Below are 15,989 nucleotides of genomic sequence, written 5' to 3'. Positions count from 1 at the left end.
AATTCTCCTGCCTTAGCCTCCCGAGTAGCTTGGACTATAGGTGTGCGTTATCACTCCTGGCTAATTTTTGTATTTTTAGTAAAGATGGAGTTTCGCCATGTTGGCCAGGCTGGTCTCAAACTCCTGGCCTAAAGGGATCCACCCGCCTCGGGCTCCCAAAGTGCTGGGATTGATTACAGGCGTGAGCCACCACACCAGGCCCTTTCCATTCTTTTGTCCACAGTTTTGCAGTATTTTAAATTGTACTGGGAGGAAAATCCCTATTTTAAAAGAATTCTACAGCTAATATTTTCATAAAGCAAAGTGAATTGCTTTATGAAAACAAAGCACTTTTATTGACTTTTGGTAGGTGAATAGTTGGTCACCTTTCATTTACTTGTCACATATCTGCATTTCTGTAAGCTGGATTTTTGAAAGCAGCCCAGTCTGAAGCAGGGATGTAATAAAAGGTTTCAGAATGAACCAAACTTGAATTTGAATTCTCATTATCCCTTTATTAGCTAAATGACACTAAACAAATTGTTAACTTTTCTGTACTTCAGTATAGAATCTGGAGTTGTTCTGAAGAGCCAAGACCCTTACTTACCTACCTATCTGTCTATGTATCTATCTATCCATCCATCCCTGGTATACAGTAGGTCATCACCGAGGTCAGCATGACCTTATGTCCTGTGTTCGCCCACCCTCCACCCCACCACCACTCCTAGTCTTTAACACCACCCACAGGAAAACAGAGGATTTCACTAAAGACTATAGAGAACATGTCCTTTTCTGGCTGGGCACGGTGGCTCATGCCTATAATCCCAGCACTTTAGGCAGGTCAAGGCAGGTGGATCACTTGAGGTCAGGAGTTCGAGACCAGCCTGGCCAACATGGTGAAACCCTGTCTCTACTAAAAATACAAAAGTCAGCCAGGTGTGGTGGCATGCACCTGTAATCCCAGCTACTTGGGAGGCTGAGGCAGGAGAATTGCTTGAACCTGGGAGGCAGAGGTTGCAGTGAACCGAGATTGTGTCACTGCACTCCAGCCTGGGCAACAGATCAAGACTCCATTTAAAAAAAAAAAAAAGAAGAAGAAGAAAAAAGAAACGAAGGAAGGAAGGAGGGAGGGAGGGAGAGAGGGAGGGAAGGAGGGAGGAAGGGCAAGGGCAGGTCAGGGAAGGGAAGGGAAGGGAAGGGCAAGGGTCCTTTTCTGTTTTGTGCACCACAAGAGTTTTCTCCCCAGGAGTGCAAATAGGATGCCAAAAATAGGGATAAAGGAAAAGAGTAATAAAGTGGGCGGGCCAGCACTAGATGCCTCCACCCCGCCAACCCGCCTGCCTCTCTGCCCCACCCCAACCAGGTGTCAGCCCTAGTCATTCAGGAGGTTATTGCAGAAGTTTCCAAACTGAAGCAAGCAATGCCAAAGTTCCTATAACAGCAGGTGGCTTTCTGACATCAGCAGAGACTGGTGCTTTTTCCCAGGTACAAAGGACCTCCAGACCAGAGCCAGCCAGCAGCAAAAACAGCATGGAGCTGAGGAGTACGGCAGCCCCCAGAGCTGAAGGCTACAGCAACACGGGTTTCCAGGTGAGCAGAGCTTTCCTCTTATGTTTAAGGCCAAGTCAGTGGAAATGCTGCCCTTTCCTTAGCGCCTTGGCAAGTTTCTTACCTAAGCAGGGAGATTATCAGGACAATAAGATTTTTAACGGCACACTTTAAGCCCATTATTTTTTCTTCTTGGGCTCTTCTGGGTTGACAAACCTGAAAAGTCTCTTTCAATCGATGTGTTGTGATCCCTATGGTCACTTAGAAAAAAGACAGCCTTCTTCTCCTGCCTTTTTTCCCTTCTGGCTCACAGGAAGGGTACATTATTTATCTTCGGGCACCTTCCCAAAGAACTAGTGAGAAGGGAAGAATGGGGGATTTAGATCCTGGCTGGGGTAGTGCTTCAGGGTTCCTTTTACTCAAGCCAAGTCCCGGAGCCCCTGTCAGATGGCCCAGGTACCTGCCCCAGAGCAGCTGGATTACGCAAATCAGTCTCACTTCATCAACCAAAACTCACTGAGTGATTAATGCTGCTCAGCCCAAGGCTAGGTGCCCGCAGAGACCCAGAAGGAGACCTGTCGGAAACACCTGGGATGGGGATTTCCAGGGCTGTTTTTAGGTGTGGTTCCTTTCCTGAGCTGACACTCAGCATGGGCACTCTGCAGAAGATGGGAAGCCTGCATGAGCAAGTGCGAACAATCCCTTGGGCTTTATGGTCTGCTAGATGGGCAAAAGGAAACTTTGAGGTGCTAACCAAGAAAGGAAAGAGGGAGGTAAAAGGACTCGGACAGGAGTCCGGACTCCAGCACCCACAAGTTCCTGTAACTTCCCAGAGCCCCAGTTTGATCCTCTGTCCCATGGTCACAGTGATGCTCATCTCCATGAGTAGGCATTGGGTTACCATTTACAGGTCACAAGTGTAGGAGAGGAAACAACTTCCTCTACCCTCTTAGGTTGAGTGCCTGAGGCCTGCGAATTAAACCGACATAAAACAGATTAGCAGGAGAAAAGGCACACAAATTTTATTCATATTTAAAATCTCACATGTGGCCGGCAACGGGGCCTCATGCCTGTAATCCTAGCACTTTGGGAGGCTGAGGCGGGCTGATCATTTGAGGTCAGGAATTTGAGATCAGCCTGGCCAACATGGTGAAACCCCATCCCTACTGAAAATACAAAAATTAGCCGGGTGTGGTGGCACACGCCTATAGTCCCAGCTACTCGGGAGGCTGAGGCAGGAGAATTGCTTGAACCTGGGAGGCAGAGGTTGCAGTGAGCCTAGATCGTGCCACTGCACTCCAGCCTGGGCAACAGAGGGAGGCTCAGTCTCAAAAAAATAAAATAAAATAAAATAAAATAAAATAAAATAAAATAAAATAAAATAATAAAATAAAATCTCACAGAAAAGAAGTGGAAAAACCTAATAGACTCAGGAGCTTATACACCATTATAACAAAGGGCAGCAAATAGTGAAATGACTGGACAAAGGAAAGGAGGGTTAGGCTTTTAGGGGCAATAAACTGGGGGTGTAGGGTTGAACTAATGGAAGATAAGGGTTATTTTATCGAGATTTGTTTGTGCAGATTCATCTCAGTGGCATCTCTGTCTCTGGCGATAAGGTTCGCTCTCTTCCTTGCGTGAGGGAGCCGGACACCTGTGCAAGGGAAATAGCAATAAATGTGCTGCTTTTAGGAAGATGGGGGATGGGGGAGGGCAGAGAGCTCTTTCTGTGTCTGCTTTCTTTTTCATAGCCTTCAGTTCAAAATATTCTTGTGCCAAAATAGGGGCATTTGGAGGGTGGCACATCCTGATCTCTTCTCTAAGGGCTAAGTGAGGGGGAAAAGTATAAAGCATGGGGCCCATTCTGATTGCAGAGAATGGAAGGGATGGAATGGGATAGAGTCAGAGGAAGTATGGCAGCAAGAAAAGATATCTGCAATAGAGAGGGTCCATGTCACAGCAACTGGCTGCTCCCAGGGAGGAAGGCAAACAACACTGGTGATCGCTCACTGTCTTCTAGCAAAACTGCTGTTTTGTGGGGGAAACATCCCCTTACACCTGCCCCAGTAAAAGGAAGGAAAAATGAAAGGAAGATTCCTCCTAGTCCTGTAAAATTTCCTGTCATCCTTACTCACTGGATTGATTTAAATTTGAATTTCTACATTTCAAAATCAACACAGTGAAGACAATTTGTCTTTCAAGAGAATCGGAGGCTTCATAACTCCTACCAAGTTAATAAGTATGAGTCTAGCCTTGTTTGACATTCAGCTCTCTGGCTACATTATCTTCTTGAAGGAAAATTAATTGATTGTAAAATATGTGCTACTTCACTCACATTATTAAATATGCATTCACATACCACCAGGGCTTCCAAAGAAGTTAGGATACTTACTTATTCAGCTTGTCCTAGTCTGTGAATTGTTCTAGAAATTCATTTTTCTTCTTCAGAGGTTAAGAGTGCCCTTGGTAGACCAAAGTTCTAATTTTACTGAGTAGAATTACCTTCATAGCTTGAAATGCTGATGTGGGTTCCCAAAAGGCCTGTGCCTGTCAGACTTGGTGCAGGTACAATGATTACATCTGTCTATGGATTACCGGGACAGGCTCTCATCTGGACTGTTTCTCAAAGAAGTGAGCACCAATTGCTGTTTTCATGGAGCCAGTACTCCGGGGGGAAGGGTTAAACAGGAGCACAAAGTCAGTGATACGGGTTATAGGAGAGAAATGATCTCACATCCAAGAAAGGATTTCACAGCTAGAGCACATTTCGTACATGAGAGAGGATTTTGTAACCAACAATAGAAAAGAATGTTTGGGGTTTTGTTTTGTTTTCAAATCTCATTTTATTGCACCTCCAAATGTTTTCTATGAATAAGTAACTTATTTCTCATATGGCTGAGGATGGAAATGACTTCATTCAACAGCAGTTGCAAATAAGACATTTGCTATTTATGAAAGAAATTCGGATTGGCATTTGAAGTATTGTGTGTATGTAGAATATCTAAGGATTTCTTATTTTATTTTAAAATATTTTTTAAACCTTAAAACAGTCAACAAACTGGCTCTTGATTTTGTGCAAGATGTTCCCATCAGTCCAGGAAAAATAACTGCCTGAAAGGACAAAATACATACACGTGTGTGCACACACCCACACATGCACACACACACATACACACACACACAGGCTAGCATCCCCAGGCCTCAAGGTTCTAAGCAGGGCATCTCAAACACAACAGAGTATCATACCAACGACTCCCACACCTAAAAACAGTGACTGGGTTATTTCTTCCAATGCTTGCTTTTCAACAAGAATTTTTGGAGGCATGTATTTATTCAGCAGAATCATCAACTGCCCCCTAGATATGGCCGCCTCTAAGAAGGGATACCAACTTAAGAAAGAATAATATGCTCTTCTTGCCCTCAAGGAGAAGGACAGGCAGAAATAAACATACAATTACAATATAATTGATGTTAAGGAAAATGGTGGAGGTTTGCACCAAGTGCATTGTATTCTTATATTTATTATTTTTTATATTTTGTTTTACCAGGGCTGGTCTCAAACCCTGGCCTCAAGCAATCCTCCTGCCTTGGACTTCCAAAGTGCTGGGATTAAAGTCATGAGCCACAACACCCAGCCAGCACCAAGTGCATTGTAAATAATATGTAGTTGGAGCTGGGTTAACTGAGGAGTCTGTGACAGCATCACCAAAGGAGGGAGGATTTGAGGATGATCAGGTCACAGTAGGAGTCAGGGTGGGCAGAGCACCGCAAGCAGAGAGAACTATCTGTACACAGATTCAGAGCCCTAAAGGAGAAGAGCACATGAGCCTGGGATGGAGGAAGGGAACACGGTATAGGGAAAGAGGGCAGGCTGGCATCAGGTCAAGTGGCCTCTGTGTGTGCTAAGGCATTTTAGAAGGAATCGCTCAGAATTTACACAGTCAAATTGTGACTTTTTTTGAGACAGGGTCTCACTCTGTCACCCATGCTGGAGTGCTGTGGTATGATCTCAGCTCACTGCAGCCTCGACCTCCCAGGCTAAAGCAATCCTCCCACCTCAGCCTCCTGAATAGCTAGGACTACAGACATGCACCACAACACTTGGCTAGCTTTTGTTTTGTTTTGTTTTGTGTTTTAGAGATGAAGTCTCACCCTGTTGCCCAGGCTGGAGTGCAGTGGCACGATCTTGGCTCACTGCAACCTCCACCTCCTGAGTTCAAGCAGTTCTACTGTCTCAGCCTCCTGAGTAGCTGAGACTACAGGCATGTGCCACCACACCTGGCTAATATTTTGTATTTTTAGTAGAAACAGGGTTTCACAATGTTGGTCAGGCTGGTCTCAAACTCCTGACCTCAAATGATCCACCCGCCTCAGCCTCCCAAAGTGCTGGAATTACAGGTGTGAGCCACGGTGCCTGATCTAATTTTTGTATTTTTTTGTAGAAATGAGGTTTCACCATGTTGCCCAGGCTGGTTTCAAACTCCTGAGCTCAAGCGATCTGCCTGCTTCAGGCTTCCAAAGTGCTGGGGATTACAGGTGTGAACCAACACGCCAGGCTGATTTTTTTTTTTTTTTTTTAATATTACTTTAGTGGTCACATTGAAAGTGCTTGCAAATGGAGAGAGATTTGTGTGTAGCTGGGACATCTGTTGGGAAGTTACTGTCATAATCCAAAACAAGGTTAAAGGCAGTGGATGCAGACACTGGGGTGGAGGTAGTAATACTGATGAGGTGGCCCCTCCACAATGAAATTCAGGAGTAAAGATGAGGCTGTAAATGCTGCTCTGGCTCTGACGATTTCTGTTTTCTCCTCTGTAAAATAGCATAATAATGGTACCTATCTTGGGATTGTTGAAATAATTAAATAAGCTAATATTATGTATGTATGATGGACATTATATATATACACACACACACACATATGTATATACATACTTGTGAAAACAGTGCCTGGCACATAGTATGAACATAATAATAGTAGCTTTTGATGCTGAGTAGTTTAAGGATAGTGTGGAGTCAATGCTTCCAGCTTGGGATGTCAACTTGGAAGTGATTCCCCTTATTTATTTATTGCTATTGTTTTAAATAGAGACAGGCTTCACTCTGTCACCCACGCTGAAGTGCAGTGGCACAATTATAGTTTATTGCAGCCTCCAACTCCTGAGTTCAGGCGGTCCTTCGACCTCAGCCTCCTGAGTAGCTGGGGCTACAGGCACACGCCACCACAACTGGCTAAGTTTTTTTATTTTTTTATATTTGTAGAGACAGGGTTTGGCTATGTTGCCCAGGCTGACCTCAAGAGATCTTCCCACCTCTTCCTGGACTTCCCAAAGTGCTGGGATTACAGGTGTGAGCCACCTCGTCCAGCCTGCACAAGGCTTTATTTAGGTAGAAAATCTTGGAATAAAGTTAGAGCAAAAAGGAGAGTGAGTTCTCTTTGGGGCCTGTTGGTTGAAATTAAGTTGACTCCAAGCATCTTCATGAAGAAGGAGATGAAGTAGGAAGCTTGTGGCATACGTTCAACCTTCAACCGGAGCTCAGAAGAGGACACACATTTGGGAGCTGTTAGCATAGATATGAGCAATATGAGCATGGATAAGACCACTGTGAGGGAAGCCTGGGAAACAGCAGCGCTTATGGAGTGGGGAAGTTAGAGATGTCAGAGAATGAAGCAGGGAGCTGCAGGGAGAGAAAGAGCAGCAGAACCAGGAGAGGGGTGATCTGGAGAAGTCAAGGAAAAGTAGAACCACAAGTCAACAGAAAAGACCCCGACAGGACAGAGGAGTCTATAGAATGAGGTCATGGGTTCACTTGACTTGCCAGCTACGAGGTTACTGGTGACGCTAGAGTTGGGGAAGGAGGAGAAGTTTGTGTTGTGAGTGAGAGTTAGGCTAGGAAAAATGGGAGCAGAGTGAACGCTCTTCTGGTGCAGTGGTGGTGCTAGGGAGGGGCGGGGAAGGGGAGTACCTAGGGCAGGGCAGGCGAAGGCAGTTACGGGGAGGTGTTTTTATGTAAAAAGAAAAAAAAATTCACTGTGAAATACAACATACAGAAAAACAAATATACAACTTGTAAGACGAACTGTCACTCAAGTCAAGAAACAGGATATTGCCATCCCTCAGGGTCCAGCCCTACACATTTCATCACTGCTGCCTCCCTTCCCTGGGGTAAACCCAACCGGGGGTGACCACTGACCCAAATGTGGGGCAATTACTTCCTTGCTTTTCTTTACACCTTAACTTCTAATTATGAATCCCCAAGCAGTACTTTTGCCTGGTTTTGAACTTTATGTAATAGAAACACACAAAATGTATTCTTTGCTCATATTGAAACTTTTTTTTGTTGTTTTTTTTTTTGGAGACGGAGTCTCGCTCTGTTGCCCAGGCTGGAGTGGCGCAATCTTGTCTCACTGCAACCTCTGCCTCCCCAGTTCAAGCAATTCTCCTGCCTCAGCCTCCTGAGTAGCTGGGAATACAGGCATGAGCCACCAGGCTCTGCTTGTAGTTTTAGTAGAGACGGGGCTTCACCCTGCTGGCCAGGATGGTCTCAAACTCCTGACCTCACATGATCCACCCACCTTGGCCCCCAAAGTGTTGGGATTACAGGCGTGAGCCACCATGCCTGGCCATCAGCAATCTGAGATTCACATGGTGTTGCGTGTAACTGCAGCTCATCCCATTTCATTAATGCATAGGATTCTGTCATGTAAATATTCCACAACTGATACATTTTGCTGCTAGTGGACATTTGTGTTATTAAGTTTGGGGATTTTGGAGCTTCTAAAAACATTGCAGCTAGGGACACTGTTATCCATGCCAGGGGGAGTATCTGTAACAAATTTACTCTGGGGTTGTACTTAGGAGCAGAATCGCTAGGCCACTGGAATAAACATATGCTTTCAACTTTACTGATAGTGTCAAATTGGTTTCCTAAGTGATTTTACCAATTTACATGTCCATCAGCAGAGTGAGTATTCCCATTTCTCATCATTATTCAGCTGGCCTTTTAATGTCAACCATTCCGGTGGGTGTGTAGCAGTATGTCATTGAGTTTAGTTAAAATTTTCCTTTTATTGGTTGTTAGATGCCAACTTTTTAAATACCTGCTCAACTTTCTTGCCCTTCTCTACTGGATTTTTTTTCCATTTTTATTTGAAAGAGTTCCTTAGATATTCTGGTTACAAGCCTATGAAAGGAAATTAAATTTTGGGACGCCAAACTCATTTAACCAAAGGGAAAAGTCAAGCTGGGAACTGGGTCACACAAACCTGTTTCCCCCTTTTGGTTCCGAAATAAGATGGCTACAAGATGAAAAGCTACACACTTCCCCATGTTTTGCCCACAAGGAAATTCCTGGTGAGTTGTTAAAACTTCACCATGGCAATGTAAATTGATAACTTATCTTTACAGGTGCAGTCACCCCAGATACAAATGCATATCTGATTGCTCCCCTACCCCATTTCGTCTGTATTATTTACATAAAATGCAGATGCTCCACATTTTTCCTTTGCCCTCTTTGTTTACGTGAAAACTGTGTGCTTCTCAATATCCCTCCCTTTCTCCTTTAAATTTGGAGCCCTCAAAATCATCTTTGGAGAAAGGCATAGACCTGTCTCCCAGGCAGTTCCTTAACTTTGGCAAATAAATCTGCTAAAATGATTGAGACTTGTCTTGTCATTTTCCTCAATTGACAAGCCCTTTGTCAGTTATGATTTGTAAATATCTTCTACCACTGTGAAGCCATCTTTTACTCTAATGAAATATTTTGAGGAACAAAAGTTAATTATATTGGTCCCATTTAGGAAACATTAGGACAAAAGTTAATTATATATGGTCCCGTTTAGGAAACATTGCTTCTCTTTCCTGCATCTTGTCTAAAATCTCTTTTCCAACCTGCAAAATCATGAAGTCTTTTTTCGAACAAGTGTAACTCTTTATTACGATGAAATTGCTTTTATTAAAGAAATAGATAAAAATGGTTAAGTACAATTAAATGGCTCCAAAAGTCTTACAATGAAAACAACAGTCCTGCCAGTTGTTCTTTCCAGAGGCAAGCACTTTTCATTCTCTTAGTTTTTCCTTCTGGTAGTTACCTTCATGGGTTTTTCCAAATTATTATTTTTTAGTTTTTCAAGTGAACGCATATATTAATACATGACATTTTTAAAAGCCTATTCAGTTTATAATGCATCCTAACAGTCCCCTGCGCCATCCCTCCTAATCCTCCAGAGCAATGACTTTTAACTCTTTTAGCAATGTCTTCTATTTTTTTCCTCACATAACTACTTAGTCATTTCTTGATTGTTTTATACATTATATAGTGACTTCTTGATATGACAGATGAGGATTTATCTCTTACACCATCAGTGTCTTCACTTTTCCTCCCATATTGTCCCAAAGTAGTTACCAGATTTAGGGGCTAAGCAGTCACCACATCATTATGACAATGTATATATTGCTCATTGTTGAGAAAAACAGCGTATTATGCTCTAAAATCCTGAAGATATTTTCTAAAAGCTTACTCTTTCATTCACATTAAGGATCTCTATTCCCCTTGAAATTGAGTTTAAGGTATAGTGTAAGGTAGGAGTCAAGTTTGCTTTCCACATGAACATCCACTTATTTTGGCATTATTGTTATTATTATTATTATTATTTATTTATTTATTTATTTTGAGACGGGGTCTCGCTCTGTCACCCAGGCTGGAGTGCGGTGGCGCGATCTCGGCTCACTGCAAGCTCCGCCTCCCGGGATCACGCCATTCTCCTGCGTCAGCCTCCCGAGTAGCTGGTACTATAGGCGCCCGCCACCAAGTCCGGCTAATTTTTTTTTTTTTTTTTTTTTTTTTTTAAGTAGAGACGCGGTTTCACCGTGTTAGTCAGGATGGTCTCGATCTCCTGACCTGACCTCGTGATCCACCCGCCTCGGCCTCCCAAAGTGCTGGGATTACAGGGGTAAACCACCGCGCCCAGACGGCATTACTATTTTTTTTATTTACTTTTAACACCACTCAGTGATCAACATTGCTTTAAAAAAAATGTATTTTCCCCATTCCACAAATATTTTGCCACGTGTCCATATTTGGGAGAGGCTTTTTGGAACAGGGCAACTGAAAGATGTTTCCAAACTCAGAGGAGATGGGGAGGAATCCAAAGAGATGGAAGTTAACAGCAAGAGAGGTCAAATACAGTTGAGAATTTCTAAGAGGAAAATGCAGGAATTTGTTTTAACACATTTATTAAAGGGCATCTCTTGGAATCCCAACTCAAGTTTCCTCCTCCCTGTGAAATAAGCAACCAGCCTTGCCACAGGTGCTCTCAGAGGCACAGAGCCCAGGATTGCTCTGAAATCAGTTGGGTGGAACCCACTTACCAAAGTCCTGAAAGTCCTGGGAGAGGACTAGGCTGGGGAAATGGGCCTCACTCTGCACGAACACACAGGAAAGGCTGAGTTACTCCATGAGAAAGCCAGTCAAGCAGGTTTGGAGAGTTTGTTAAATGGAGGTCATAGTTTGGGAGATCATGTAAGTGCAAGTCCCATTAGGGACCCAAACCTGCTGGAGTATGGGCGGAGACTTCTTGTCAAGCAGGTACTTTGAATAGAAACGTTCTGAGGTGGGAAGTAACTATGTTATGTAGGGAGGAAGAATATTGTTTCTCCTTAACCCACTAGCCTGGGAGGTCAACATGAATCACATCGAGTACTTTTTCACATTGCTCAAGAGGTGCTTGGCTGGAGCTTCCTAGATTCAATTAAAACACACACACACACACACACACACACACACACACACAAACACATGACAATAATTTGCTTTGGGGAAGGAGGTTAAAAAAAAAAAAAAGCATATTCTCTACTCTTTCTTCAAATTTGCATGATCACACCTCGACTTACTTTTAGGGGAAAACAGTGTAGGGGATTATAAACCAAATCACTTCCATGGCATCTCAGAGAGAGGGTATAACGATTTATTTTTTCCTCATTCAAACATTCCTGAAGAGGTTCCCCTTAAAACTGAGGAGCCACTTACTCATCAGTGGTTGAGGCATTGGAAAGAAAACAGGAAATAATAAATAATGTAAAGATACATTTTTGCTGAGGGCTAAAGCAGAACTATCTAATATACAGCACAAGCCAGATAAGCAATTTAAAACTTTTCTGCAAGCCCATTAAAAATCCAAAATAAAGTAGATATAACTCTTCACTATATTTTAACTATATTTTATGGAACCTCATATATTGAAATTAATGAAATAATTTAAATTTGTTTCATACCAAGTCTATGAACATCCAGTGTATATTTTAAACATATAGTACATGTCAACTCTAATGCTACATTTGTATCAGAAATACTTCATCTGTTTTTAGATTTCATAAAATGTATAGTTGTAAAAAGTAGATTCATAAACAAGTTGTTCCAAACATGCTTAAGTGTTTTTCAATACATGGATCTAATGTTCAGTTTTAAATTTAAATTTAAATTGGTTAAAATTAAATTCAGGTCCTTAGTCATATTAGTCCCATTTCAAGTACTCAGTAACTACTTATCGCTGGTGATTATTCTATTGGATCACTCACATAAGCTGTATGTTTTTGGTTTTGGAGTTCATACACACACACAAATCTGGTTATCCTTCCTCTTTAAGGACCTGACCACCAGATTTATGCCAAAAAATTAAAGCAACAACTTGACATTTATTTCTGTAATATCAGTAGTAACATCTCCTCTTGCATTCATGATTTTAGTTATTTGTCTTCTCTCTCTCTTTTTTTTTTTCTTGGTTTCTTTTTTCCTGGATGTTTCCTCGTTGGGAAGTTTATGGTTAGTAATTCAATCTCTTCACTTGTTATTAGTTTTTTAAGCTTTCTTTTTTCCCCTTTTTAAGTAAGTTAAGAACCAACTTTTGGTTTCATTGATTCTCTCTTTTGTTTTTCTAGTCTTTATTTCATTTGTCTCCACTATAATCTTCATTATTTCTTTCCTTCTGCTAACTTTGGGTTTCATTTGTTCTTTTTCTAGTTTGTTACAGTAACAGATTGGGTTATTGATTTGAGATCTTACTTCTTGATAACATAAACAATTACAATTATAAAATTCCCTGTAGGCACTGCTTTAGCCATATTTATAAATTTTGGTATATTTTCATTTTTCTTATTTATTTATTTATTTGTGATGAGGATCACGCTATGTTGCTTAGGCTGGCCTCAAACTCCTGGGTGCAAGCAATTCACCCACCCCACCCTTCCAAGTAGCTGGGACTACAGGCATGCATCACTGTGCTCAGCTTTATTTTTCTTTCTTCTTCTATTTTTCATGAGACAGAGTCTCACCCTGAGCTTTATTTGTATTAATTTTTTTTTATAAGACAGACTCTCACTCTGTCACCCAGGCTGCATTTTAACTCTTATCAAACTATTTTCTAACTTCCCTTATGATTTCTTCTTTAATCCATTGGTTATTTAGGAGTGTGCTTAATTTCCACATAATTTCTAAGTTTCCCCCAAATTATGGTTGGGGAAGATACATTATCTTTCAATATTTTTAAATTTATTAAGATTTGTTTGGGCCTAACATGTGATCTAGCCTGGAGAATGTTCTATGTGCCCTTGAGAAGAATGTGTATTCTACTTCTGTTGGTGGAGTGTTCTGTATATGTCTATAAGGTCTAGTTGGTTTATATACCACTGTTCAATTCTTCTGTTTTCTTACTGACCATCTCTCTAGTTCTATTCATTACTGAAGATGGAGTAATGAAATAGCCAGCTATTGATTAATTGTCTACTTCTCCCATGAATTCTGTCAGTTTTTGCTTCATGTGTTTTAGAGCTCTTTTATTATGTACATATATGTTAAAATAGCTCTTTGATAAATTGACCCTTTTGCCATTTTAAAATGTCTTTTGTCTCTAATAACAATTGTTGTCTTAAAACCTATTTCAGCTGATATTATTGCCACTCAAGCTCTCTTTGGGTACTATTCGCATGCTGTATCTTCCCCATCCTTTTCTTTCAACTTATTTAGGTCTTTGAATGCAAAGTATGTCTCCTTTAGACAGCATATATTTGGATCAAGGGGTTTTGTTTTATTTTGGTTTGTTTGTTTGTTTGTTGGACATAGGGTCTCGTTCTGTCACCCAGGCTGGAGTGCAGTAGGGCAGTCGTGCGTGGCTCACTGAACCCTCAACCTCTGGAGCTCAAGCAATCCTCTCACCTCAGCCTCCTGATTACCTGGGACTACAGGCACATGTCACCGTGCCTGGCTAATTTTTGTTTTTTTGTTTTTTGTTTTTCATTTTTAGACAGAGTCTCGCTCTGTCACCCAGGCTAAAGTGCAGTAGCATGATCTTGATTCACTGCAACCTCCACCTCCCAGGTTTAAACAATTCTCCTGTTTCAACCTCCCGAGAAGCTGGGATTACAGGTGCCTGCCACCACACCCGCCTAATTTTTGTATTTTTTGTAAAGATGGAGTTTCACCATATTGGTCAGGCTGGTCTCAAACTCCTGACCGCAGGTGATTCACCTGCCTCAGCCTCCCAAAGTGCTGGGATTACAGGCATGAGCCACCGCACCCAGCCAAGACACAGAGGATTTTCTAAGGAACTTCAAAATAGATCAGATAATGGCAGTTATCTGAGAGTTGGACTTTGGGTAACTCCAATCTCGTTTTACCCCCTTCAAAATGGCTATACTGCTAGTTTTCATGATTTCAGGGTTGTTGAGGCTATCATGAGTCTGTGGAGAGGGAAACAGAACTAGGATAATTTAAGACACCACAAAGCACGATGTTCTGAGATTCTGAGTCATTTTATTTGAAAAGCATTCTCTGGAGTGCTGCAAGTCTTTTTTTTTTTTTTTTTTTTTTTTTTTTCAGAGTTCTGAAAAAGTAATTTTGAGAGTTTTGTCAGTGTGGTGAATGGTACCAGCCACATTTCTAGACTAGAATGCATTGGATAATCAGTCAGGAGTAGAACAAGGACTGAGGTTTTCAAGATTACAGCCATCTCTACTGCCTTTTACCAAAACTGGGGAAAAACTTGAGGCACCTAATGGTCACAGAAAAAGGAAAGGAGAAAGAGATTGGACTGTATTATTTCTACCATAAGTGTCCCAAGAGAGATGCCCTCCTAATTTTATTTTATCTTATTTTATTTTTGCCCTCTTGATTTTAAGAGAGTTCTTTTGAGGTGATATGTTTTTAGGGGGGTTTTGTTTTTGTTTTTTGAGACAGAGTCTTGCTCTGTCACCCAGGCTGGAGTGCAGTGGCGCGATCTATCTCGGCTCACTGCAACCTCCGCCTCCTGGGTTCAAGTGATTCTCCTGCCTCAGCCTCCTGAGTAGCTGGGATTACAGGCATGCACCACCATGCCCGGCTAAAATTTTTGGTATTTTTAGTAGAGATGGGGTTTCACCATGTTGGCCAGGCTGGTCTCAAACTCCTGACCTCAAGTGATCTGCCCACACTGGCCTCCCAAAGGGCTGGGATTACCGGTGTGAGCCACCACACCCAGCCTGAGGTGTTATGTTTTGATTGACTAGAGAGTAAGACTTGTTTTTTGTTTGGTTTGGTTTTTTTTAATCCATCTGTAGGCCTAGACGGATTGCCACAAGGATGTCATGTCAGGAATGATTGGAAAATCCCTGATTCAGCCATGAAGACACAGGCTTTAATTGGCTCACAAGACAATGTGTCCTGCAAGCATATCCCCAGCCTTCAGAGAGTAGGCTGCAGGGAGGTTTCAGAAAAATGCTCTTGCTTCAGTTAGGATAGAACTAAGACTAGTTCCCAAGCTCTGGGTTTTGTTTTTGTATTTTTCTTTTGATAACCTTGGTACCAATAGTCTCCAGTTTTACTTTTTATTACTGATGATAAAACCTCCACTCTAGTTAATTACTTTAAAACGATGGTGGTGATCCCTGCCGAACCATCTCATTCAGACACTGTTGATGTTGAATGGAGAAGCTGGGCCAGGATACTTCCTGAGCTCTTATTTGTCAAATTAGGAAAAAAAAAGTTCAAAGGTGAGGGTATCTGGAATTTTACATAGAATAGAAATGATTAAGCATGAACTCCAAATCTGTATTATTCCACAGAAGTTTGGAACTTGATTGCAGATATAGGCAGACAAAAGCACAACACAATTTCCACTTAAAGCCACGATTCTGGATCTTTGAATAGCTGCTACTTCTACCCCACACAAGGACTAGGTATTTAACTGCGCCCAGCCGGAGATAGCGATTTCTTAGCAAAATGCTGAGTCACCTGCCTAAGGAGTCACCGGTCAGTTTTCAGTAATGAAGGGGATGATTACCAGGAATAGGTGAGTCAGGAAGCCAGGAAATGCACCTGAAGACTTCTCAATCTTCCTTCTAATATCCTGCTTCAAAATTTTGTTTTTGTTTACATTTTCTCTGAAAGCCAAAACTCTTTGACATAAATTACGGCAATTATTGATTCAACAA

The 15,989-nt window shown here is 41.8% G+C and overlaps 1 protein-coding gene across 3 annotated transcripts in view; it reads left to right on the top strand.

Moving 5' to 3' along the window:
* Positions 1 to 1,145: 1,145 nt before the first annotated feature.
* SLC28A3 (solute carrier family 28 member 3) overlaps positions 1,146 to 15,989 on the top strand; it is a 64,937-nt gene continuing 50,093 nt past the window's right edge. Inside the window, exon 1 of one of the 3 annotated variants that reach the window (XM_001106570.5) lies at positions 1,146 to 1,569. In XM_001106570.5, coding sequence (XP_001106570.3) covers positions 1,294 to 1,569 — 276 coding nt within the window. In that variant the 5' untranslated portion in view covers positions 1,146 to 1,293. The remainder of the gene's footprint in view (positions 1,570 to 15,989) is intronic. The other 2 variants (XM_077966282.1, XM_077966283.1) reach the window with 2 other exon arrangements.

This window comes from Macaca mulatta, chromosome 15, assembly GCF_049350105.2.
Source record: "Macaca mulatta isolate MMU2019108-1 chromosome 15, T2T-MMU8v2.0, whole genome shotgun sequence".
Lineage (NCBI taxonomy): Eukaryota > Metazoa > Chordata > Mammalia > Primates > Cercopithecidae > Macaca > Macaca mulatta.
The sequence above is the reverse complement of the archived record's forward strand: the minus strand, read 5'-3'. Positions and strand labels throughout refer to the sequence as shown.